Consider the following 25,192-nt stretch of genomic DNA (forward strand, 5'->3'; position numbering starts at 1 on the left):
AAACTTTAAACTTCTGAATTGTATAGTAAGTGAATTAAGCTGTTAAAAAAATGATTCATCTCGGGCATTGCTGGTGGCACAGTGGTTAAGAATCTGCCTGCCGAAATGAAATGGAGGTATTTGTAATGAGGTGGATGGAGTTAGAGTCTGTCATACAGAGTGAAGTAAGTCAGAAAGAGAAAAACAAATACAGTATGCTAACACATATATACGGAATCTAAGGAAAAAAAAAAAAAAAAGGCCATGAAGAACCTAGTGGCAAGACGGGAATAAAGACACAGCCCTACTAGAGAATGGACTTGAGGATATGGGGAGGGGGTGGGGTGAGATGTGACAGGGTAAGAGAGTGTCATGGACATATATACACTACCAAATGTAAAATAGATAGCTAGTGGGAAGCAGCCGCATAGCACAGGAAGATCAGCTCGGTGCTTTGTGACCACCTAGAGGGGTGGGATGGGGAGGGTGGGAGGGAGGGAGATGCAAGAGGGAAGAGAAATGGGAACATATTGTATATGTATAACTGATTCACTTTGTTATAAAGCAGAAGCTAACACACCATTGTAAGGCAATTATACTTCAATAAAGATGTTTAAAAAAAAAAAAAAAAAAAAAAAGAATCTGCCTGCCAATGCAGGGGACACGGGTTCGATCCCTGGTCCGGGACGATCCCACATGCCGCGGAGCGACTGAGCCTGTGTGCCACAACTGCTGAGCCTGTGCTCTAGAGCCCACGTGCCACAACTACTGAAGCCTGCAAGCCTAGAGCCCGTGCTCTGCCACAAGAGAAGCCACCACAGTGAGAAGCCCGCGCACAGCAATGAAAACAAATGCAGCCAAAAATAAATAAATATTATTTTTTAAAAAAAAGATTCATCTCATTAATAAAGAAATGCACAGTAGGACCAAATATAATTTTGATCTTTTTCACCCCTTAGATTGGCAAATATTAAGTAGTCGGACAGTTTCATATAGAGCAAAGGGAATTCTCATAAGTTACTGGTGGGAATGTAAACTGATGACGATTTTGTACAAAAACTTGGTAATATTTGTAGGAATGAACATGTGAGGTTCCTGTAACCTTGGTGCATATACACATGCTCACTGGGAAACATGTATGAGAATGCTATAGAAGCAATGTTCCTAGAACAAAACTGGGAACACCACAAATGTACATTGAGAGAAAACATGATTAAGTAGTGATGCATTCCTTCTTACAATGGAATATTAGGCATCTGTGAACAATATGGATCAATTTGCAAACAATGATGAATTGAAAAAAGTCCTGATTACAACTGGTAGAATATCACTTTTACAGTGCAAAACAAGACAGGTATTGTTCCCCCCAAGATAGGTATGTTGTTTAGGGACACATCCGTGATAATTACTAAAAAATAAAAACCAGAGATTAACAACCGTACAATTGAGAAAAGCACTCATTTGTATGGGCAGGTAAGGGGTGGGATGGGGAGGAGCCCATAGGAAGATGCATCAGTATGGGGAATATTTCAGTTCTTAAATGGGCTGATGGGTTCATGTGTATTTCTTGTGTTTCATAACTTATGTGAGTTACGGGTATTTTCTTGTATAAATCATATATTACCTAATAATAAATTGTGATAGACTCAGACAAATCAATGAGGAAGAGTCATCTATAATGAGTATTGATCCTTCAAACTTCTCTATGCTTAAACATATTTACATACATATTTAATGAGAAAGATGCTGTTTTGAAACTTTTTCTCCCTATAGTATGTGGTGGGCATGTTTCCAAGTCAATGTATACATACCTACACCATTTAGTGTTGGTTTAATAGTCTATTGTTTAATTGTGCCACAATTTGACCAATTCCCTACTGTATATTTAGGTTTTCAATTTTCTTCTATTAATACATGTAGTTTTTTTTTTTTTCCTTTATTTATTTTTCGCTGTGTTGGGTCTTCGTTTCTGTGCAAGGGCTTTCTCTAGTTGCGGCGAGCAGGGGCCACTCTTCATCGCGGTGCGCAGGCCTCTCACTATCGCGGCCTCTCTTGTTGCGGAGCACAGGCTCCAGACGCGCAGGCTCAGTAGTTGTGGCTCACGGGCCCAGTTGCTCCGCGGCATGTGGGATCTTCCCAGACCAGGGCTTGAACCCGTGTCCCCTGCATTCGCAGGCAAACCCTCAACCACTGTGCCACCAGGGAAGCCCCAATACATGTAGTTTTTATACTTAGCTCTGGGCAGTGCTAGGCACTAGGTACTCAAATATTTCCTTTTTAAAAATCTCTTTTTATTTATTTTTGGCTGCACTGGGTCTTCGTTGCTGCACACAGGCTTTCGCTAGTTGCAGCAAGCAGGGGCTACTCTTCGTTGTGGTGCACGGGTTTCTCATTGCATTGGCTTCTCTTGTTGCGGAGCATGGGCTCTAGGCACGTGCACTCAGTAGTTGTGGCTCACGGGCTCTAGAGTGCAGGCTCAGTAGCTGTGGTGCATGGGCTTAGTTGCTCCGCGGCATGTGGGATCTTCCTGGACCAGGGCTTGAACCTGTGTCCCCTGCATTGGCAGGCGGATTCTTAACCACTGCGCCACCAGGGAAGCCCCCTCAAATATTTCTTGAATGAATTTTGTTTTCTTAAAATAAATTCTCAGATGGGACTGCTTGATGTGTATTTTGCAGTGATGGGTCTTGTTAAATTAGCCTACTGATAGCTTATACTGATTACACTTCAATGAACAGAGTCTGAGTAGCTTTCATTTTCTCAAACTTCTGTAAATACAGGGTATTAATCTTTTTAATCTTTTGCCAGTTCTACAGGCGATAGAGGCCTCCTTTAGTTAAGCATTTCTTTGATCAGCATTGAAGCAATTTTTTTGCACTGACTTTGGCCATTTTTAATTCCTCTGGGAGTTGACTATTCACTTCTTTTGCCCATTTTTTTTTTTTTTTTTTTTTAAGAAAGTCTTTTTATTTATTTATGTATGGCTGTGTTGGGTCTTCGTTTCTGTGCAAGGGCTTTCTCTAGTTGTGGCAAGTGGGGGGCCACTCTTCATCGCGGTGCGCGGGCCTCTCACTATCGCGGCCTCTGTTGCTGCGGAGCACAGGCTCCAGACGTGCAGGCTCAGTAATTGTGGCTCACAGGCCTAGTTGCTCCGTGGCATGTGGGATCTTCCCAGACCAGGGCTCGAACCCGTGTCCCCTGCATTGGCAGGCAGACTCTCAACCACTGCGCCACCAGGGAAGCCCTTTTGCCCATTTTTATACTGGGATATTAATCTTTGCTTTTAAGAACTCATCTATTAAAACTAATTACCCTTTTTCATGTATGTTGCAAATATTTTCCCAATTTGTCACCTGTTTTAATTTTATGATGGGGCTTTTGGGGGAGAAGGGAAAAAGGGAGGATATAGAACTCTGTTCATGTGTGTCCCGTCTTTTTTTAAGAAAACTCCTTCCCACGACAGATAAGAGAAAAATTCTATCCTCTGCTCCCCTAATTTATCAGCTTTAAGATTTAAATTTTAAGTCTACTTATATAACCTGGAATTTATTTCAGAATCTTGGCTCAGGCCTGATTTAGGGCTTTATACTCACCAAAATGGGCAAGAAAGACATCCCATCCATCTGTGTCTTATTCAGATTGTAGCCAGCGATGTCCAAAATAGTAGGACCCAAGTCAATGTTAGCAACGAGCATCTATGAGAAAGAGGAAAAAACAGTCAATTGATCTAGAACACAATTCGTCCCATTTTCCTTTTCTATCTATACTAGAGTTCTCTTCCCCCCAACCCACCTGTGAGACAAACAGCACTTACTATTATCTTTTGTACAACCCATACTTCCTACTGCATATATTCAAATATAACTATAATAATTTAAAATACAAAACATAAAGCCTTATAAAGTTTATAATACATGCTCCTGGGAAGTTAATGTTTATTCTACCCATACTGTTACCACTGATAAAAACATTTTTCAAGATTCCTTTAGGATTGCCTTGAGTCTGTTACGAACGATGAGAAAAATGTCGGGCTATTTTATACAAAGTGTTTTCCAACTTGATTATTCTTATTAGTTCACTAAACTTGACTTCAAATTGACTCCTGACGTTTTTTAAAGGCTCAAAGGTTGAATGCCTGTCACCAATGAGGATGTTAGCCTTTTTAATAGTTTTTTGAAGTGACAACACTGGTAAGAAATGTTTGCAGTAGTTTTTGAAGACTGCAGAAAACTCATCCCAACAATGCATCAATAAGTTTCCTTAAAGAGCACAAAACTTGGATTTTTTTTTTTTAATTTATCTATTTATTTATTTATGGCTGTGTTGGGTCCTCGTCTCTGCGCGAGGGCCCTCTCTAGTTGCGGCAAGCGGGGACCACTCTTCATCGCGGTGCGCGGGCCTCTCACTATCGCGGCCTCTCTTGCTGCGGAGCACAGGCTCCAGACGCGCAGGCTCAGCAATTGTGGCTCACGGGCCCAGTTGCTCCGCGGCACGCGGGATCCCCCCAGACCAGGGCTCGAACCCGTGTCCCCTGCATTGGCAGGCAGACTCTCAACCACTGCGCCACCAGGGAAGCCCCTGTTTTTATTTTTTAAATTTATTTTCTTTTTTAAAAATAAGTTTATTTTATTTATTTATTTTTGGCTGCGTTGGATCTTCGTTGCTACACATGGGCTTTTCTCTAGTTGCGGAGAGCGGGGGCAACTCTTTGTTGCGATGCGCAGGCTTCTCATTGTGGTGGCTTCTCTTGTTGCGGAGCATGGGCTCTAGGCACACGGGCTTCAGTAGTTGTGGGTCACGGGCTCTAGAGCGCACGCTCAGTAGTTGTTGCGCATGGGCTTAGTTGCTCCGCGGCATGTGGGATCTTCCTGGACCAGGGCTTGAACCCGTGTCCCCTGCACTGGCAGGCGGATTCTTAACCACTGCACCACCAGGGAAGTCCCAAAACTTGGATGTTTTTAAACAAAGATTCTAGAAATTAAAGACATTGTCCAGCATTTATACCTTGCCATATCTCCTTGATTTATTGGACTATTTTTCTTCTGTATACAATACCGCTACCAGGCCTAAACTAGCATAGTCCAAAGTCCAATAGGGATAGAACAGGAGTCATACGTGTAATTTAAAATTGTCTAGTGACCACATTAAACTAAAAAAAAAAAAGAGGTGAAATTCATTGTTAAATATTTAAATATTACTATTTCAACGTGTAAGCAATACAAAAAGGTGATGAGATTTTACTTTAAAAAAATTTTTGAATCAAGTGTTTGAAATCTGGTATTTTACAATTATAACATCTCAATCTGGACTATCCCATATATGTTCTGGCTCAAGAACCACATGAACTTTTGTAGCAGAGAGTCTAGAAGTCACGTGGTCACAGGCTAGAAAAAGCCTTGGAGTGATGGAGACAATCCACCAGGGAAACGAAGGGAACTAGTGTTCACTGAGCACCTATTCTGGGTCAGTGCTTAATGCTTATCCTCATTTAATCCTCCCCACAGTCATAGAAAGCAGTATTTTCCCCATTTTACAGATGAGGAAATGAAAGAGAAGTAACTGACACAAAGTCAGCAGCCTGTAACTGGAAAAGCTGTCGTTTACTGGAAATAAATAACAGTCTTTAAAACTGTTGAGAGGGACTTCCCTGGTGGTGCAGCGGTTAAGAATCCACCTGCCAGGCCTTCCCTGGTGGCACAGTGGTTGAGAATCTGCCTGCCAATGCAGGGGACACGGGTTCGAGCCCTGGTCTGGGAAGATCCCACATGCCGCGGAGCAGCTAGGCCCGTGAGCCACAATTACGGAGCCTGCGCGTCTGGAGCCTCTGCTCCGCAACAAGAGAGGCCGCGATAATGAGAGGCCCGCGCACCGCGATGAAGAGTGGCCCCCACTTGCCGCAACTAGAGAAAGCCCTTGCACAGAAACAAAGACCCAACACAGCCATAATAAATAAATAAAGAATCCTGGTCAAAAAAGGTGATGATTTACTTTCTAAAAAAAAAAAAAAAAATCCACCTGCCAATGTAGAGGACACAGGTTCAAGCCCCAGTCCGGGAAGATCCCACATGCCACGGAGCAAGTAAGCCCGTGGGCCACAACTACTGAAGCCTGCTCGCCTAGAACCCGTGCTCTGCCACAAAGAAAAGCCACCACAATGAGAAGCATGCACACCACAACAAAGACCCAATGCAGCCAAAAAAAAAAAAAAAAAACACAACTGTTGAGAAAACTCAGATCATCTCAGGAGAAACCAAATGGGGATTTTAAAAAAAATCTAATCCTATTAATTTACAAACAAAACCGAAGTACAGACATGAAAGGCAAGAAGCACCGTTCAGTAGCAGCCAGGTTTCCTGGTAGCTAGGATGGCTCCTGGAGGGCAGAGTGATATACATATCCTGGCTCTGAACCAATCAGTATAACTCTGCAGCTGTTGGAAATTACCCTTCAGTGGCAGGCAACTCACGGGAAAAGCAATCCATATGTTGCTGAGGATAAAAAAACACAAAAACTATGTCTCTAGGGATTACACAAGACCCGGTGTTAGAGATATCTTTCCTGGTTCCAAGTACCCCAGGCAGACTGAGCGGCTTAGAATACAGTGAACAAGAGTGAGTATGAATACGGAAGAGACCATAGCAGGAAAGGAGAGACAAGCAGAGACACCACCTCCAGAATCAGATAAAGGCAACAAGACTCCAAAATGTGACTGACAGATCTCCAGTGATGTCCAGAACATGAATGAAGTCAAGTCAGTCCCACAGGTATTATTAACATGTCCAAGGCACCAAAATAATAAAACCCACAGAGATAAAACAGTGACTGCCAGTCTCAGCAGGAATTGCCTCGAGCCATCAGCAATGGGTGGGAGCGCCCTCTAGTGGCAGTTTGCTCTATGGGGGGAGGGGAGGAGAAAGGTCTGCAAGATCCAGGACAAGTCAAGTAGCTAATTCGGCACAAGTACCATAAACGCCATCACCAGGACTCTTTCTTCCCAGGTATCTACAATGATCACATCCTCCCTAAAAATGACTGACAAATTCTCTTCCTACTGGGTTTTGTTTGACTAAGACGCAGAGTCTCAAAATTAGCATACAGTGTCAGGAGATGGGAGACTTCTAGTAGATACCAAGTATGGGTGAAGAATTCAAGAGAGAATTATACCTCTCTCTGGTTTTTATACAGCCAAGGATTAGAATGGATACTATGAGCCCATCACCCTAATGACATCTAGAAACATTAGCATTTCAAGTTCCTAAAATGGTATTATTGCTTTTATCACTGAGTATAAAGATCCATTTAAGGACTGGAACAGGCTTCCCTGGTGGCGCAGTGGTTGAGAATCTGCCTGCCAGTGCAGGGAACACGGGTTCGAGCCCTGGTCTGGGAGGATCCCACATGCCGCGGAGCAAATGGGCCCGTGAGCCACAACTACTGAGCCTGCGCGTCTGGAGCCTGTGCTCCGCAACAAGAGAGGCCGCGATAGTGAGAGGCCCGCGCACCGCGATGAAGAGTGGCCCCCGCTTGCCGCAACTAGAGAAAGCCCTCGCACAGAAACGAAGACCCAACACAGCCAAAAATAAATAAATAAATAAATAAATAAAATATAAATTGTTTTTTAAAAAAAAAAAAAGGACTGGAACAGAAAACGCTCTGACAAGCCCAAGTAAATTATTTCATGAATCACAGCCTCACAGTTTGTTTGGGAATGTTCTTAGGATTAAAGTATATATACGTTTTGATCAAACATAAGGCCCTAAAAAACTCTGGGGGGCATGAGATCGAGGGATATCATGCCTTGAACCTGCTTATTTTTTAGCTCTGGAAGAAAGACAGTGCTGCAGAATTACCCAAAAGAATAAGGGCTCCCAGGAGGGTACATCAGGTTTTCAAACAGACTTTTAAGCCCTGATGTTAAAGAGTTCATGTAAGGCTTTCAAAAAAAAAGACTCAAAGCACACCAGAGAGCACCCCAAATCCATCTACTGAAAAGCACTAGGGAGGAGATACGGGGATATATGTATATGGATAACTGATTCACTTTGTTATAAAGCAGAAGCTAACACACCATTGTAAAGCAAGTATACTCCAATGAAGATGTTTAAAAAAAAAAAAAAAAGAAAGAAAAGCACTGAAAGCAGAGAACTCTACACGTCTTGGGCTGCTTCATCTGGATTTGCCCCTCACGCCCCACTTCCCTAACAAGGAGTAAGCCAGGGCGTCACCTAGTTACACTTGAGAATCTGCCCTTAGCATCCTCCCAATTTCACATGGGGAAACCAAGGCTTAGTCTATCCAAAGTCTTAAAGCCAATAGGTGGTCTTCCTGACTCCCAGTTCAGTTTTATTTCCCCTGGATCATGCTATGTCATTTCCAGTTTCGTACTAACCTCTTCCTTTCTTAAAGCCCGCTTGAAGAAATTCTACCACCAGATCTAAAGCTAGATTCATTTATAGCCAGAGGAGAAGACCTCTGCAGCCAATGTTTGGCATCCACCCATACCACCGGCCCCTGGCTCACCCCAGCAGCCAACACAAAGCCAGATCCACTGGTCAAACGTGTCCTACTTTGGCTACTAGGCTGTTGCCAGCGCAGCTCACTATGCTCAACTCACCACCCTGTGGCCCTCACACAGAACCTGCACCAAGACAACTCTGCTGCCAGCACACAATGAGTCACCCACCATCTCTGACACACTGTGCTAGATGGAAGCGGGGCACTTCATACGTCTCAAACCACATATGTCAGCACAGAGTGTCAAAAACCATGGGTTTTTTTTTCTTTTTTTTTTTTGGCCACGCCGCTGTGGGATCTTAGTCCCCCAACTAGGGATTGAACCCAGGCCCTCAGCAGTGATAGTGCAGAGTCCTAACCACTGGACCGCCAGGGAATTCCCAAAAAACCATGGATTTTGAGAATAGACAGTTAATTTTCAGACCTGGTTTTGCCACTTACTGTGTGACCCTGGTAATATATCCATTCACACAACTTGGATGTCACCCACTGTATGTTAAGGATTGGGTATTTTTTTTTTTTAATTACAGTTGATTTACAATGTTGTGTTAATTTCTGCTGTAGAGCACAGTGATTCAGTTACACACATATAGAGATACATTCTTTTTTTTTAAAATATGCTTGTCCATTATGGTTTATCATAGGATATTGAATATAGTTCCCTAGGCTATATAACAAGACCTTTTTAAAAAACTTTTATTTTATATTGGAGCATAGTTGATTAACAATGTTGTGTTAGTTTCAGGTGTACAGCAAAGTGATTCAGTTATACGTGTATCTATTCTTTTTCAAATTCTTTTCCCATTTAGGTTATTACAGAATACTGAGCAGAGTTCCCTGTGCTATACAGTAAAAGGACCTTGTTGTTTATCCACTGTATATATAATAGCTTACATGTGCTAACCCCAAACTCCCACTAAGAGCTGGGTATTCTAAGTTCGGATAATACCTCTCAACTAGGGACTCCTAGAGTCAAAAAGACAAACTCAGTCGGGTGTGGTAAGTGTGAGGCCAGCTGGGAAAGGCACCCACCCACTCCATGTGGGGCGGGGGTGTACAGTGACGTTCATTTAGGGGAGCCCTAAACCGAAGCCCCGAAGGACAATTAACTTAGCCAGGTGAAAGGGGCATCATGAGGTGGGCATTCACACAGAAGGAGCAGCCAGCTGTACAAAGGCAAGGAGGGGGGAGAGGGTTCAAGCAGGAGGTCAAAGTAGTTCAGGACAACTGCCACCTTCTGTCCCTTGAACAGGCCAAGCTCATTCTCCTATCTGTGCCTTCACACGCACCGTTCTGCCGTTCAGGATACCCTCCCACAGATCTTTGCATGACTCAATCCTTCTTGCTTGACACCCGGGTCTCTGCCCAAATGCCTCAGAGACTTTCACTGACAACTGAAGCTCAGGTATCTGGCTCCCCCTGACACAGGGAGTTCAGAACTGATCTTCTCTGACGGCCCTTGCTGTGGCTCCAAGGCTCCTGGTATACTGCGCTGGCACAGGAAGATACTTAAGAAACACTGTTGTCTGAGCTGTAGTGTAATGGTTGAGTGCACAGACTCTGGTTAAGTGTATAGCAGCCAGACTGCCCGAGTTCAAGCGCAGGGCTCTGATATTCTTTGGCTACAATCATCTTGGGTAAATCGCTGAACTTGTATACCTCAGTTTCCTCATCTGTAAAATGGGGATAACAGTATTCATATCTCCTAAGGCTGTGAAGGTTAACTGAGTTGATACAGGTAATACACTTGGAACAGCACCTGTCACATCCTAAGCATTCAATAACTGTTATTATTGTTGAAATGGCTTCCTAGGACCTGGTTTCACTTAGCTGGCTTAGAGAAAGTGAAGTTTCTGATTATAACATTTAGTGCCACTGTTAACTTGAAGGAAAAAGGAACAGTCTGTTCCATGGGCAGCTGGCTGACACGTCACTCTGTTCTCATCAGCCTCCTTCCCCGCACCGGTTAGACATGGCCCTGCTCCTCGGAAATGCACACAGGTGCAGACGTGCTCTCCTCAACCAGCTCCCAACACCAACATCAAGAAGGCACTTTTAAGACTGAATGGTCTTCCAAACTTGCCTACCTCCGCTGACAGGAGAGGCCTGTTTAGAGGGTAATGAATTTGTAGTGGAAGGTGACTGCCTTTAGGAATGTGGGTCTTAAAAGAAAAAGAAAATTCAAAAGGCACTTATGAAGGCCATTTTAAGTTTCTGAGAGAATTTTAACAGAATTCCATCAAGAGCACCGTGAAAGGAAATAAGTGAAGGGCAGACGTTTAAACAAAGTAAACATTAAACCCCCAAATTAAACTCATGCACCAGTATACCCAGAAATTCTGACCTATTTTCCAGTTTTAGCTTAAATTACCCATTTGCTCATTTTCTTTTGTCTCACAGAGCTGGGACTAAAATTGTGGTATTAGGGAGGAGAAAACAACTGGTAGAGCCTATCAGTTCTTATCTCCCGACACTGGACCAGTGTTTTGGATCAAGGTGCCCATGAAGTCTAGGAACAAAGTACCTCAGTATTAGGAACCCAGTTTGAAACCAAGTGGAAATGGTAACAAAAGAATGTGGTACTTTATGACAGTACTAGGAGAGAGAATCAGTAAAGTAGAAAGGCATTAGTGAGGAAGAGCCCCACAGGGAGGGGGACTAAATTCTCAGACAACACCCTTTCTGCAGCCTTATACTCAGAGGGAGGTCAGACCAGCAGCAGCCGTCACCTGGGAACACCTAGGAGCAGGCTGGAATGCAGAATCAGAATCTGCATTTCAACAAGGCCCCCAGGGGACGTGCACACACAACAAAGCCTGAAGAGCTTTGCTCTCCCGGGCTATGGGCCCCAAACTGGGCTGCCTCTCAGAATCATTGTGAACTTAAGGAAAAAAGCAGAGGCAGGGATTCTATTCCAGTCCAAGTGAGTCAATCTGAACCTTTCTAGATGTTGAGCCTTTCAGTTTCAGAAGGTAGTTTTGATGAGCACCCTGGTGGAGAGTCACGGCTCGAGGACCAAGTAAAAATCTAGTCTCAAAACACAAGCAAAAGCTATTCATGCTGATATGATACGTACACATCTAATAGTGGGTGGCTAGCAGTTTACTGGTATTATGCTAAGTGAAATATGTCAGACGGAGAAAGACAAATACTGTATGATATCACTTATATGTGGAATTTAACAAATACGACAAACTACTGAACATAACAAAATATAGAGAACAGATACAGAGAACTAGTGGTTACCAGTGGGGAGATGGGATGGGAGAGGAACAATACAGGAGTAGGGGATTAAGAGCATTAGGGATAAAATAAGCTACAAGGATATGTTGTACAACACCGGGAATACAGCCAATATTTTAAAATAACTAAATGGAGTATGACGTTTAAAAATTGTGAATCACTGTATTGTACCCCTGTAACTTATAGAATATTGTACATCAACTATACTTCAATTAAAAAAAAGAAAGAAAAAAGAATCACTGTTTGCAAGGCTTATAAATACACTTGCAAAAAAATCTTAAGCCAATCAGCCTTCATCCTCAAAGGAGGAGAAACTGAATCAGTCTCCTCTTAGAAGGAAAAGCTTTCTTTCCTCAGGCAAATGCTACATCACCTTGTCAGCAACCTACCTTGCTTGTCTGATTTGGTTTGATCCCAGGCCCTCGAACCAACAGTGGAACTTTGATATCAAACTCATACAGCTGTCTTTTGTCTATTGGCAAAGAAAACTGTCCTGAAAAAAAAAATGCATAGGGTAAAGATGGAGGCAAGATAGAAATGTCACTCATGCATGCATTCATTCAATAAACAGTAAAAATCAAAAACAGCCTTGTTCTACTAATTATGGTGTTTTAATGGAAAGCTTAAATTTGCCTGGGTCTCTTATTACTACAAGGCAGGAAACAATGAGCTCATCTTTAAAAAAAATGCCTAGAGGGACACCCTGGTCTAAAATAGGCAAATTCAGCAAAAAGAATGACTAGAAAGTATTGAAGCAAAAATATGCTATTTAGGTATGACACTCGACCTGATCACAATTGAATGAAGTTACTCTAAAAGCTGCTAAATAAAGGGACAAAACCATTTATCCAGCCTTTCCTGAATAAACTATATTTCAAGATAACCAAACAGTTGATGAGGGGAATTTCCTGAGGAATTCCAGCCAGTAAATTCAGAAGGAAGGACAGAGTTATGAAGTCAAACTTTGCAATTTCTGAGGGAATAGATTTAAGCAACAATCATCAATGGAAGTTTTAGCCACAAAAGGTCATAGGATGGGCTCAGGTTGATACCACATGAGCCATCAATCAGTAACAGCATCCCTAAAGTGAGGCAAGCAGACACCCCAGCGGCATGATGTGAATGAAGCAATAAGAAGTACGTAACAGCATCAACTAGAAAGCATTCTTGTTGAAAACGTGAACTTCTATTAAGACTCTAGATCTAACTACCAATCTATAGAAAATGTTGAGTACAGATAAACGAGTTAAGGCATCACATGAGCAGTTAGCTACATATGGAACGTGAGATATTCTAAAGGACAGAAGACCAGTTTTCCCAATAAATCCGTGGCAAAGGACAGCCTTAAGACACATAAAAACTAAAGGTAGCATATGGACTTTGTGTAGGTTCTGAAAGGTAATGAACTAGTCAGATGCACAACCAAGTGCTGACATATGGAATCACAACATCTGGAGTTTCTTCAAAACCTTCTAGCTAAAAAAAGAAACATGAAGAAGGTATGAGGAATTCAAAAGATTGGCCTCGTGCAGCTGAAAATCAAAGCTGGACAATGGGAGTTACTTTACTAGTCTCTACTGTGAGTGCTTAAAAATATTCATAACAACACATGAAATGCCTAATCAATCTGCTCCTGTGCAGACAAACCTCAGATTAATTCCCTTCAAGTTTAGGAAATTTAAAAGAGTGGAGAAAGGAAAAAATACTGATTTTTAACTAGAGAAGGTCCAAGTAGAAAGGATGAAAGTCAAGGACACGGGGGTGACTCATACTGCAGTTGTGAAAAGACAAGAAATATAAAACAAAACTCACACACACCAAAACACCTCATTTCACAGGAAAGTTTTTCCCAGGACAACCCTCTCGTGGTCTTCCTGTGTCAAATGTCATACCCCTATTCCCCGAGATCCACTGTCCTTAAAATCTAGCTCAGTTTCTCACCTACTTCATAAAGCCTGCCTCTAACCCATCAAGCTCACTCTCTGCTCAGACTCCTAGAACACCATGTAATTCAGCCTGTGAAATAGAAAATAATGAACCCTGGTCTCTCACCAGGGGAAATGAGCTGGCCCTCTAACCAGAGGGGCCCTGAGGGCAAGACCCTCCCTCTGGCCTGTCCACTGCTGCAAAAGGACAGGAGCTCCCTGAGTGCTACTGATTGAGCGAGAAAGGAAAGGCACCTCGCAAAGGTCTTGGTGCCCCTTACCTGTGTGATAGCCATTGTCTGAGGTGTAAAAGATGTAGGTGTCATTGAGCTCCCCGCTGAACTCCAATCGCTTGACCAGCTTCTCCACAAGGTCATCAACTGACAGCAGAGTCTGCCACCTGGATGTGAACAGAGGGCAGCAATGGGACTTCAGAGACAATGGCTGAGGTACTGCCATCTTGCCAAAAAAGCAAAAGCAAAGTCCAAAAAACACCTCAAAACCAAATCAAAACAAAAACACTCCCAACCTCCTTCCCAAAAAAAAAAACCCCTCAGAGCCACTCTCCCCAAAAGCTCAAACCCCCTATTTCCTTTCCTTCCATTCATTGCAAAACACAGATTAGAAAATTCCAGCATACAATTAGTTGATTCCAAATTTAACCTATTCTACAGAAATAAATGAGGCTTTTTATAACCAGTAAGCTTTATTATTTATCGTGGCTGGTGATGAGAATAAAAGACTATTGGAAGGGAAAGTTGTCAACTCAGCACTGACTGATAGAGATGAATTCAGATAGACCTGGCTACAACAATGTTTAATGGTCGAACTAGGGGTCAGCGAACTATAGCCATGGGCCAAAGCTTGACCACTGTCTGTGTTTTTGTTTTTAACTGCGGTACAAAACACATAACATAAAATTTACTGTCTTAACCATTTTTAAGTGTACAGGTCAGTAGCGTTAAGTATATTCACATAGTGGAACAGATCTCCAGAACCTTCTCACCTTGCAAACCTGAAACTGTGCGCCCATGAAACAACAACTCGCTGTTTGCTTTATGTATAAAGTTTTACTGCAGCACAGCCATGCTCATTCATTCTTGTCTTGCCCAGGGCTGCTTTGCGCTCCAACAGCAGAGCTGAGCAACAGCGACACAGGCCATACGGCCGACAAGCCTGTAATATTTCTTATCTGGCCCCTCACAGAAAGTTTGCCAACCCCTGGTCTAAAACTAAATGCACCTTAAGAGAAAGTAAGAATTTCCTGAAAGCTAAAAACTGCAAAGGCAAATATTCTGCTCTAGCCTAAGCCTTTGGGTCTCAGGCAAATACTGGGGCTAATCTCTCAGAAAGCGACCTTTTCTTTAGATATAGAAAATGGTTAAAAAAACCAAATGGCTCCAATTTGCAATGTTTTAACAAGTCATAAAAACGGACTGTTTAATTAGACCTGAGGTCCAAAGGCCACCTTGTAGCTAAATGTAAAGACCTCCCATCAGAGTCTCTCCCAACATCTTGCTACCCTCTGATTTCTTCTCAGAGATAACCACGTGGTGCAGTTCCCTGTTCATGGGCTGCTTCTGAGGGTCCTCAAAGACCACCTAGACTGGAAAGGAGCAGCTCTTACCTTTTCCTAAATGCATTATCTAAAAACTGTATTGAAGAATTAGTCATTGGCGTCTTGGCTTGCCTAATTAACCAGTGCTTGTTCTAAAATTTAAAAGAAAAACAAAAGTTAACACCAAGTCACCACAGTCAAACTACTAGAATAGATAATGAAAAGGATCATGTACTCGAGCAAAAAAGGAACTAACTGGAGCCTGTTTAAGCTACTTCAGATTTTCCCTCCACCACCCACCCCCATTTCCCTCCCCTGTGTTCGTTAAAAAAAAAACTTTCTGCAAATTATCACTCATTCTTTAGCTTCTTCTCATCACCTCCTTAATGGCAGAAGGCCTGGGCTCCTTTGTTAGCAGCTTTAATAAGAGATTTCATGAAAGATACTGGAAACTACTAACCAGAAGATTAAATTTGTAACTTGGGTCTACCACCCAAACTATAAAAGGATAAATATCCACTTTACCTTCCTCTAAGTTTTGCCTAACAAGTCATCATTCCATGGCCCTCTATTTTCCTACCTAAGATAGCGATCATCCTTGGACCTTAGGAAAAATCTCATCATAGCAATTTCCTAAAACTTCAAGTCCAAATCTAGAGGAGTCTTCTCATATAAATAAAAAAGTCACAGTTAAAAAAAAAAAAATTGCCAAACACCATTGATTCTCTCTCCTCCCTATTCATAAAACCCTAAGCTGCCATCTCGCAAACTGTGATCCTCAAAGCCTTTAGTTAGCATGCTTGACAAATGCTATAGAGCATCTCTTCCTGTTGCAAATTCATGTCAGAACACGAATAACTCTGAGAAATCCTGTAGCAGAGTGACTTATTTAACCTGAAGTTTCTAACCTTACTTAGTCATGGGAACTTCTATGAACTTCTTTTGGAACACAGAGAGAATGGCACCCAGGTTTCAAACTCGGTTCACTCATCTTTAATGTCATCCATGGCAAGCACATGCCTACAATGTGCCAGGCAACATGCCAGACGTTTCTGTGTATTTTAATCCATACAAGAGTTGCAGGAGAGGTTAGGATCCCTGACTTCAGAGAGATAAATGCAAGTTAAGCATCTTGCTCATGGTCAGGTCACCTAGCCAGAAAGCGGTAATACTGACTCTAACTCCAAGATTCATTCTTTCTACCACCTCACAAGCAACTAAGATTTCTGGGTAACAGGCATGAGGCAGTAGAAGCTTTCTGCCTTTGAACTAGCAAACTGCCAATCTCCTGTGCCATGGGAAGGGTAAGTGGCATACGAAGTGAACAGTATTTAGGTCATGGCCTGTTCTGGCTCATTTCTCCATTCAAACTCCCTTCCCAATCACGTTGCACTGTGTCACCCCTCTTCTTCCTATGCCTCGGGCCTGGTAAGGGCCACCCAAAGGAGACTGCTGCAGGCCCAGCTCAGCCCCAAGGGACATGTCTCAGCCACTGCCAGGCAGGAGGAGTGCCAGCACAGAGGTTATCAAGAGCCTGTAGTCAGGAAAGATGGCATTTCTTTACCATTCTCCGCCGACTCTCCAGCTGCTCACTGGGTGTGTGGCAGGAACCTTATCTGACTTCTGAAGCAAGTGTATACTACCTAGTATGTTAGCGACAGGTGCAATTACCTTTAAGAGATTTAGAAGGAAGACCAACTATATGATTCAAAGGCTCCCTGACAAGTACATTACACAATTAATCACATCCAGCATGGCTTAATGCAAGGGTTAGGGGAAGCTACCGTTCCGTGGATGTTGAAGTTCTTGTTTCTTGGTGCAAAGACGTTCTGGAAGGTGTTCTGGTACTGAGGTGCAGCTGTCCAAGGCGAATGAGGTGCCGGAGTGGAGATCATCATGAAGAACGGCTCAGAGTTGGACTTGTAGTCCAGGAAGTCCAGGGAGACATTGGCCTGACATACACAAAGATCTGTCATTGCTTACCCTACCTCACAGCTGAGGACTTGATAGATACCTGTTCTCTGGTGAACAGGTGTACAGGGCCCTATTAGCTTTCCACCAATCTTAGCATACGATCTATGTCACAGTCACTTGCAAGCATGTTGCTGGAACAGATCGTTTGGCTTTCAGGCAAACACAATAAAAAATTGAAAAGCACACCATCGAAGAAAGCAATTAGGATTTTGATGATTTTACATGACCTAACGTAACACGCCTCCCATAAGGAAAAAAAACAGTAATTCAGCCATTTTAGTACTAACTTATATTAATGTAGCTTGGAGTATATACATTTATGCAGCTTAGAGTATATACGTTTGATGCTTTAAAGAACATAAAAAGAGAGCCAACCTAATTCACAACAGTGGGAAAAGTGAATTAAGTTACTGTAATTTTACAAAAATATGTAGAGTAGATATCCTAAGTTATGCCAGCTGAAGTAGCTAAACTGAGCGAATAATATTAAGTCCAAATACACCACACCAGGGTTTTAATTTATATGGACTTAAATTTTTCGTTTGCTTCTCTGGAGATACTTTACGAAAATGAAAGCTTCCCACAAACATGCTGTGATTTTAATTTTCTAGTTGATTTACATCTTCATTTATTCCCAACACTAAACTCAAAAGATACTATCAATTTCTTATCACCATCCCGTCCCCCTACTTTACTCCAGCCCTGTCAAGAAACCCTGTGGTTTCTCCAACCTGTCAGGCACACTCCTGGTTCAACACCCTCACGCTTTTTGTTCCCTTTCCCTGTGGCACTCTTTCCCCTGATCTGTATAGCTCACTCTCATCTCCTTTAGGATTCTGCTTAAATGTTATCTAAGTAACTCCCATACCCTGCCTTATTTCTCTAACTAATCGCCATCTAACAAGACGACACACATAAGGGTAAATAAAATCCTCCACTAAAAGGTTACCGTCCACAGAATCAGGGACTTTGTTTCATTTACTGCTGAACACCTGCTATAATGGGTGCTGAAGTACTTGGTGAATGAATGCCCTATGGGAGGGCTGTCATTAGATACATCTTAAACAGGAAAGGACAGTCCCAAATTCCCCTCCCGATTTCAGTATTTTTTATATATAATATACAATGCCTGAAGAACTCCCCTATCCCTATCCCGCCACCCTCATGATGAAGCTGCCATCTTGTAGCTTGTGAGTAAAACTGGGGTCAAGAGTAGGAACCCCTACAAAGTAAAACCTCTTCAAAGTAATCTCCATAGTCTTAGAGATTAGCCTTTGGAAAAGGGATTTGCTGCTGGAATTTCAAGAACATTAGATCTGAGCCTGGCTTAATTACAAAGAAAAACACCCTCAGGAGTTTTTAATCAGCTGGAAATATTCTTTGGCAGTTAGACCAAGTTATTATTCATGTTACCCAACATTAACAAATACAAGTAAAGATTTTCTAGGCAGAGACTTTAATTAAACATGAGCTAAAGTGCAAGGACAGAGCTTCAGTAACTCACCAAAACATCTGTCAGGTAGTCCACACTGTAGTTTTCACCGTGCTTCCGTGCCTTCCCATTGATAGAGAGGGTATAATTATAGTATTTAGAATTCTTTTCCTATTAAAGAGAGGAAAGTAAGATTTTTTTATGAGGTCAGCACACAAAATGAAAGTTGGAAACCATGCTGGGCTAAACTATACTCTGTTTAAATAGTGATAAGACCAAAAAAAAAAAAAAAAGGTAATTGCTCAAGTCAATATTGAATTGGACTTTCTGACTAGGGTTTTATTAACTACTAGCATAGTTTCAATAATATGTCCTAGTTTAAAAAGCCAGAAATGGATCCGGTAGAACAGCAAAATATGTTGCTAAACCTTGTGGAATGCAAGACAAGTATCCCACAGCAGAGTGACTCACAAATCAACAGACTTTCTTCTAAGGAGACAAAATGGCCAATCATAAAAGCAAACCAAATAATGTCAACATCAGAGCTACCGCAGAAAGTAAATAGCATCTGTAGGGTTGTGCAGAATTGTCACTGACTTCATTAATCACTCACCAGGGCGTACCAGTAACTCCAGCCTAGAGGAACGTGTGCTAGTCCACCCGCATCTGGGGCTCCGTACTGGAAATCAAAACAAGCAGCGCATTAGAAGTCCCTAGGACAGGACCAGACCAAAAGGAAACAGGAAACTTTCAGAATCTTTTTAGATCAGTGCCTGAAACATGGTAGGTGCTCAATTTCCTCAAACACATAACAGTCAAAAAGTAAAGAACATTAGGGCTTCCCTGGTGGCACAGTGGTTAAGAATGTGCCTGCCAATGCAGGGGACACGGGTTCGAGCCCTGGTCTGGGAAGATCCCACATGCTGTGGAGCAACTAAGCCCATGTGCCACAACTACTGAGCCTGCACCCTAGAGCCCGTGAGCCACAACTACTGAAGCCCACGTGCCACAGCTACTGAAGCCCACGTGCCACAACTACTGAAGCCCCCGCACCTAGAGCCCGTGCTCTGCAACAAGAGAAGCCACCGGGATGAGAAGCCCACGCACTGCAAGAAGAGTAGCCCCCGCCCGCCACAACTAGAGAAAGCCCGCGCGCAGCAACCAAGAACCAATGCAGCCAAAAATAAAATAAATTAAAAAAAAAAAAAAAAAAAAAGTAAAGAACACTATTGTCCTAGGAACTTCTGAAGCAGGAGTTGGCAAACTATGGCTGGAGGGCCAAATCTAGCCTGCCAACTGTTCTGTGTGGCCAGCAAGCTAAGAATTTTCTTCCAAACATTAAAAAATATAAACACCAATCAAAATCAACTATACTTGAATAAAAAAAAAACAATCAAAAGAGGAATATTTTTGTGACAAGTTGCATCAGATTGAAATTTCAGTCACGGTGAAGTTTTACTGGAACACAGGCACACTCACTGGTTTATGTAAGTCTGCTTTCCTGCTACAACAGCAGAACTGTATAGTCACTATAGAGACATATGGCCTGCAAAGCCTGAAATATTTACTTCTGGCCCTTTACAGGGAAAGGTCACAGAGCTTAGGCCACATGGCTCATTTGCTGAGCTACTGATGGCCTAGACTGAATGGTCCAGCCAATCTTGTGGCTAACAGCCCAAATCATCAGACTACAAGCTACCAGCCTATCACTTCAGCTGTCCTGCTGATGAAGTCTACTTTTGGACTCAATTTATCTGATGAGATGAATTAAGTGAAGAGACCACAGAATCATCCCATTTTATCTCGACAAGGCTTAATACTGCCCATTTAAGGCCGTGCCTCTAAGAACTAAATCTTTGTTTTTTTTTTTTTTTTTTTTTGGCTGTGTCTGCGACATGTGGGATCTTAGTTCCCCGACCAGGGATCGAACCCATGCCCCCTGCATTGGAAGCACAGAATCTTAACCACTGGACTGCCAGGGAAGTCCCCTAAGTCTTTGTATTTTGAAGAATTTCTTATTTTGTATATGTTAGATGATCTTCAACATGCAAAGCAGTGTAAGGTCTCTTTATGACCTATAGCTTTAACCCATCACACTGCTCATGATTCTTTTCAAACTGACTCATTTTTCATCAAATCCACAAGGTTGCAAATCCCCCAACTGTTGCGGGGAGGGGGAGAATTAACAAAATTCAGATCAGATATTAAGATCTCTAGCAACCACAGATAAAGTACATAAGAAAACGTACATCTTCTCTTTGTCCTGAATCCCCAGTTTTATTTTAAGAGATAACCCCAAACACTCTCAAACACATTATTTCTTTTAAGCCTGAACTTTGACTAAATGCTAAGGCCAGTGTGGTGGACTCGAGGCCCTGAAATCTGGCCTTGGCAGGTCACAGTGAGGCCTCCCTCCATCCAGGCCCGCAAGGCCAGCACACTAACCACTCAGCCACATGCTTCAATGGCCTGAACGTCTCAGGCTCTGGGTGCTTTTCCTTCAACACTGATCTCTCCACAATCTGCTCCCAGTTTTTAGAAAATGGGTTAAGCATTAAGCTGTTATAATTCAGGAAAAGATGCCCAGAGGAAAAAATTCTTCACTCCAGTCCTGATAAAGGGGAAATGGAAACAAAGATACCACGACAGCCAAAGGACAAGCAGAATTCTTCAGGAAAAGGGGGAAGATGCATCAGACCACAGCAGTCCTAAGACAATTTTTAAACAAATGCTCCAGAGACTATTTAAAGAAAGAATAACCACAGTGCCCAAATCATGTAAATACGTTCATGTAAGTTCTGGTTTAACAGGCAGATTAAGAGAAAACAACATATACCAAAAACCGTTTAACATGACTTGAACGGATGCTAATTAAAAAACAATTAACATGAATCATACTAATTCACATTCAAGCTGTTTTTAAAAAGAAAGAAAGGGAATAATTAGACCATTCAACATACCTCATTTAAGTATTTCCCTGCAAAAAAGGTTTGATAACCACACATTGATCTGAGAATTGCTGGGAAAGTATCTGGTTCTTGGATCTTCTGCCAAGACTTACTACTGCAGTTTCCCTCCAAAGTGTTGTTAACGACGTGATGGTTATGTGGGTACTTCCCTGTCAGGATACTGGCTCGGCTTGGACAGCAAAGAGCGCTTGGCACATACTACAAACGGAAGAGAAACAAAAAAGGCAAAGTTACACAAGACAGATGGATTTCTCATCATTTCTAAAGAGAAAGCAAGCTGCTCAATGCTCCAAAGTCAAATTTCTAGTTTCCCATGGAATAGAGGTTTTCTTTATAGATGACACATTTCAGAGCTGCTTTAAGTCCCCTAGCGGAGACAGTAAAGCAGATAGAACCCAGAAAACAGATTTCTTTTTCAGCTGGTTTCTTTCTACAGGATAACCTAAAGTTGTTCTAATTTCATCTGCCAAAGAAATATTTACATGCGAGGAATACAGCATGGTGGGAGCCAGGTCTTGAACAAAGATAAAGAGTACTACTTGAATCTAATGTGGCAGAGAAGTAGAGGTTCATTTTTCAGGCTGATCTGTAGCTTTATACATTTCCTGCATCACTTTATACACTGGACACAAATTTTTTTTTCCTACTCTAATTATGCTTCTATTAGCTCCTGTGATCAACGGAATTACCCTGTTCAACCCAATATTTGTCTAGGTCTTGATACTCATCACCGATCCACTTTACAGAAGGGTAATAGTAGCTTATGCTCGCACCAGCAGGGAGGGAATGCTCATTTGAGCACGCCCTTGTCAGAATTACGTATTATCCCTTTGAAATACTTAGCATTTCTTTGGCCTTTCGAACTGGATTTGGCATTTTTAAGTACCGGTGAGGATGAACGTTCTCACGCATACTGACCAACTGTGTTCATGTGAATGGTTTGTTCATGTGCTTTGCACATTTTCCCCTCTTGTTACAGAAAACCTGAGTTAAGGAAGGATTCAATCATGTTACAAATACTTCCCATTTTTTACTTTTGCTTTTTGATTTTGTTATATGTTTGACTTTTATAATTTTCACATTGGCAATTCTTTTAATCCTCTCCCTTTGATATTTCCTGACCTATTTTTTTGGCCAATGCCACACTGCTCACTGGATCTTCAGATGACATTTAGGATCCAGTAGGGAAATCTCTTCCTTTAAACATTTTACCTTGATTATTCTAACCTACTTATTATTCCAGATAACTTTGGAATCACTTAATTCGGCCTAAAAAAAACCTTGTTGGGATTCTGATTAGAATAAGCGTTTTATAATCTTGTGTCTTTCCACAGAAAATGATGTGCCTATCTATGTATAAAGTACTGGGTTGGCCAAAAAGTTCGTTCGGGTTTTTCTGTAACATTTTTTTTTTTTAAACTTTTAACATATTTTCCTTTTTTTTTCTAATCAGTCATCAATTTTATACACATCAGTGTATACATGTCAATCCCAATCGCCCAATTCAGCACACCACCATCCCCACCCCACCGCAGTTTTCCCCCCTTGGTGTCCATATGTCCATTCTCTACATCTGTGTCTCAACTTCTGCCCTGCAACCCGGTTCATCTGTACCATTTTTCTAGGTTCCACATACATGCGTTAATATATTTGTTTTTCTCTTTCTGACTTAATGCACTCTGTATGACAGTCTCTAGATCCATCCACGTTTCAACAAATGACTCAATTTCGTTCCTTTTTATGGCTGAGTAATATTCCATTGTATACATGTACCACAACTTCTTTATCCATTCGTCTGTCGATGGGCATTTAGGTTGCTTTCATGACCTGGCTATTGTAAATAGTGCTGCAATGAACATTGGGGTGCATGTGTCTTTTTGAATTACGGTTTTCTCCGGATATATGCCCAATAGTGGGATTGCTGGATCATATGGTCATTCTATTTTTAGTTTTTTAAGGAACCTCCATAGTGTTCTCCATAGTGGCTGTATCAATTTACATTCCCACCAACAGTGCAAGAGGGTTCCCTTTTCTCCACACCCTCTCCAGCATTTGCTGTTTGTAGATTTTCTGATGATGCCCATTCTAACTGGTGTGAGGTGATACCTCATTGTAGTTTTGATTTGCATTTCTCTAATAATTAGTGATGTTGAGCATCTTTTCATGTGCTTCTTGGCCATCTGTATGTCTTCTTTGGAGAAATGTCTATTTAGGTCTTCTGCCCATTTTTGGACTGGGTTATTTGTTTCTTTAATATTGAGCTGAATGAGCTGTTTATATATTTTGGAGATTAATCCTTTGTCCGTTGATTCGTTTGCAAATATTTTCTCCCATTCTGAGGGTTGTCTTTTCGTCTTGTTTATGGTTTCCTTTGCTGTGCAAAAGCTTTGAAGTTTCATTACATAACATCTTCTGTAATGAACTTTTTGGCCAACCCAATACTTTATCACTCACAAAACTTTGTAACTACGTTTATAGGTCTTAACCATTACTGGCCACCACCAGCTATTCCTAAGGTCTATATTTTCCTGCTGTATAAGTGGGATCTTCTCTCCCCCATGTTTCTCTAACTAGTTATATGGAAGAAAGTTACTTCTATTTTTTCATTTCTACCTTACTAAATTCTATTAATTTAAAAAGTTTTCCAACAACTCTATGTTTTCTAGGCAGAAAATCCAGACAAGTGGAAATAACAATTTTTGTCTTTTTCCAGTACTTTTACCCCTGAATTCCGCAAGACTTATGCCAACCACTAGACAGTTCAGAAGAACATTAAGTGAGAGATATTGGGCCCTCATCTCTTCCCTAACAGCAGTGCTCTGAGACTTTAACCTTAACTCTAAGTTGTGCTATTTGTTTGGAATATTCATCATAGTATGGACGTAACAGTTTAATAAGTTACAAGGAAAGGATGCCAACATTTCAGAGGACTTTCAAGCATCCACTGAGATGAGTATCTAATTTTCCTCCTTTTAACCACTGATATGTTGGTGAACAATATAATAACCACCATTATGTAGTGGTACTTACTCTAAGTTAGGCACTGATATAAGTGCTTGCTTTACATGTAACAATCCATTTAACCTCTGAGACAGGTTTTAGTATCCCTATTTACAAATGGGGAAACCAAAGGCCAAAAAGGTTAATAAGTTGCCCAAGGTCGCACAGCTAGGAGAGAGGCAGAGACAACATTCAAAACAGGGTGATCTGGTTCCAGAGTCTGCTCTTAACCACAACACTATGCTGCTGTTCAATGGATTTCCTGATATTAAGCTGGGCTACCACTGACTTGGTTATGAGCATGGTTCCTGAATTTGATTTGTTAGTATTTTATTTTGGATCTTTGTATTTATGTTTACACATGTACATATACACATATATTTGTATTTACATATATGTACACACACGTACACATAGTTGTTGGGTTTCTTTCATTTTGCTGCTATTATCTTTGTTGGGTTTGGCTATCAGGGTTAATTGGGTTTTGTAGAGTAGCCTGCAAGCTTTTACCATGGAACATTTTACACAGTACAAATGTTAACCGATTCTTACAATCCATTTTCAAACCTCAAACAGTGAAGTTTTAAATAAACTTCTC

General features: G+C 41.7%; 1 protein-coding gene across 1 annotated transcript in view; it reads right to left on the reverse strand.

Annotated features, from left to right (window-relative positions):
- Nucleotides 1-25,192, reverse strand: part of GNS (glucosamine (N-acetyl)-6-sulfatase) — a 53,996-nt gene that overhangs the window by 17,672 nt on the left and 11,132 nt on the right. Inside the window, exons 3-10 of the mRNA XM_036865580.1 lie at nt 21,586-21,792; nt 19,239-19,304; nt 18,698-18,796; nt 17,004-17,171; nt 15,289-15,371; nt 13,943-14,061; nt 12,126-12,229; nt 3,573-3,674 (exon numbers count right to left, since the gene is read on the reverse strand). Coding sequence (XP_036721475.1) covers nt 3,573-3,674; nt 12,126-12,229; nt 13,943-14,061; nt 15,289-15,371; nt 17,004-17,171; nt 18,698-18,796; nt 19,239-19,304; nt 21,586-21,792 — 948 coding nt within the window. The remainder of the gene's footprint in view (nt 1-3,572; nt 3,675-12,125; nt 12,230-13,942; nt 14,062-15,288; nt 15,372-17,003; nt 17,172-18,697; nt 18,797-19,238; nt 19,305-21,585; nt 21,793-25,192) is intronic.

This window comes from Balaenoptera musculus, chromosome 10, assembly GCF_009873245.2.
Source record: "Balaenoptera musculus isolate JJ_BM4_2016_0621 chromosome 10, mBalMus1.pri.v3, whole genome shotgun sequence".
Lineage (NCBI taxonomy): Eukaryota > Metazoa > Chordata > Mammalia > Artiodactyla > Balaenopteridae > Balaenoptera > Balaenoptera musculus.